At 50.0% G+C, this 1,313-nt stretch overlaps 1 protein-coding gene across 1 annotated transcript in view; it reads right to left on the bottom strand.

The window, feature by feature from the left end:
- The window catches only part of lamc1 (laminin, gamma 1), a 44,720-nt gene that overhangs the window by 2,997 nt on the left and 40,410 nt on the right, over positions 1-1,313 (bottom strand). Inside the window, exons 19-21 of the mRNA XM_005751361.2 lie at positions 430-574; positions 207-356; positions 14-128 (exon numbers count right to left, since the gene is read on the bottom strand). Coding sequence (XP_005751418.1) covers positions 14-128; positions 207-356; positions 430-574 — 410 coding nt within the window. The remainder of the gene's footprint in view (positions 1-13; positions 129-206; positions 357-429; positions 575-1,313) is intronic.

Raw genomic sequence — 1,313 nt, 5'->3', positions numbered from 1 at the left:
GACACTCGGGTACCTCTGAGGTTGTCCAGGATGTCCTGAGCCTCCTTAAACGTCGCCTGGCCCTTCTTCGCCGCCTCCTCGGCCAGAGCTTTGGCGGCGTCGGCTCGAGCGAGCAGCTGATCGGCCGTCTGTTGCACAGGAAGAGGAAACAGTTTTGTGTGTTGCGTTTTTTTCTCCTGAGAAGCTCCCAGAGGCCCTGAACTCACCTGCTGTTCACTTTTGCCTTTATCCAGCAGTTTGCGCACTTCCTGCTCTTTGGGCTTCAGGTCTTCTCGGAGGTCGTTGTACTCCTTCTCCGTCTTATCGATCAGCTTGTCGACGTCCGCCGCCTCCTTCTTGATCTTATTGGCATCCTCCTGAAAACAGAAACGTGAGTTACGACACTTTTCCTCTGCTGTTTCACATTAAACTGCGGCGTCCATCTCTCACCTCCAGGGCCTTGGTGTCGATCTGCGGGAGGCTGGTCAGGTTAGCGAAGAGCTTCAAAGCTTTGTTTCCGGCCTCCTCGGCCTTGGTCTGAACCTTGGTGGCCTGTTTCTCCAGGCTCTTGGCCAGTTCCTTCGCCTCGTTGTACCTGAACAGGACACAAAACACAGACGATCAGGAAGTCTGCTCAACGACTCTTCCTCTTCCATCTTTGAAGGAAATGTCTGACAACAAAAATCACTCTGGATCTGAAGCCAGCTGTGAGACCAAAGAACGAGCTGTACGTTTCTGTCCTTTCCAAAACGATCTGATGAACAGTTTGCTGGATGCACGAGAGCCCGTGTGGACGAGCTGCAGAGCATCAAATAACATTAAAAGAATCCCAAAAAGCTTCAGTATTAATTTCAGCGATTGGCATTATTATGGTATTATAAAGGGATGAAAAATGACTTTAAGAAGCAAAGTAACGACAAAAGGAGAATGACTGAAGGGGCGGAGCTCTAGACTAACGGCTCGCCACGGTTGCACTGGTGCCGCACCAGCAGAAAAGTTAGGCGCACCCAAGTTTTTGCTGAACACCGCAGTGTAATAATAAGAGAATGAATAATACAGAAAACAGATTTGAGATGAGAAACTGTGTGTGTGAGTTTTATTGTGGTGGAAGCAAAACAGCGACGCTCAGAGGGAATTCATGACGATGTTTATCAAATGTGGAGCGTAGTTTGATCTTCTTTTGCTGCTGGTTCAGTGAATTTTGGTTGGCGAGAGACAAAACAGCTCAGAATCAGCGCAAAAAAGACGTAAACACAGCGCGGACCCGACGAGTCAGCGAGCTGTCGGCTTTCAGCCCCGACGGCGTGTCCGTGTACGGGCCGTCGGGGCTGGAA

This window comes from Pundamilia nyererei, unplaced genomic scaffold (genome assembly GCF_000239375.1).
Source record: "Pundamilia nyererei isolate P.nyererei 1_Seehausen unplaced genomic scaffold, PunNye1.0 scaffold00307, whole genome shotgun sequence".
In the NCBI taxonomy this organism is placed as follows: Eukaryota; Metazoa; Chordata; class Actinopteri; order Cichliformes; family Cichlidae; genus Pundamilia; species Pundamilia nyererei.
The sequence above is the reverse complement of the archived record's forward strand: the minus strand, read 5'-3'. Positions and strand labels throughout refer to the sequence as shown.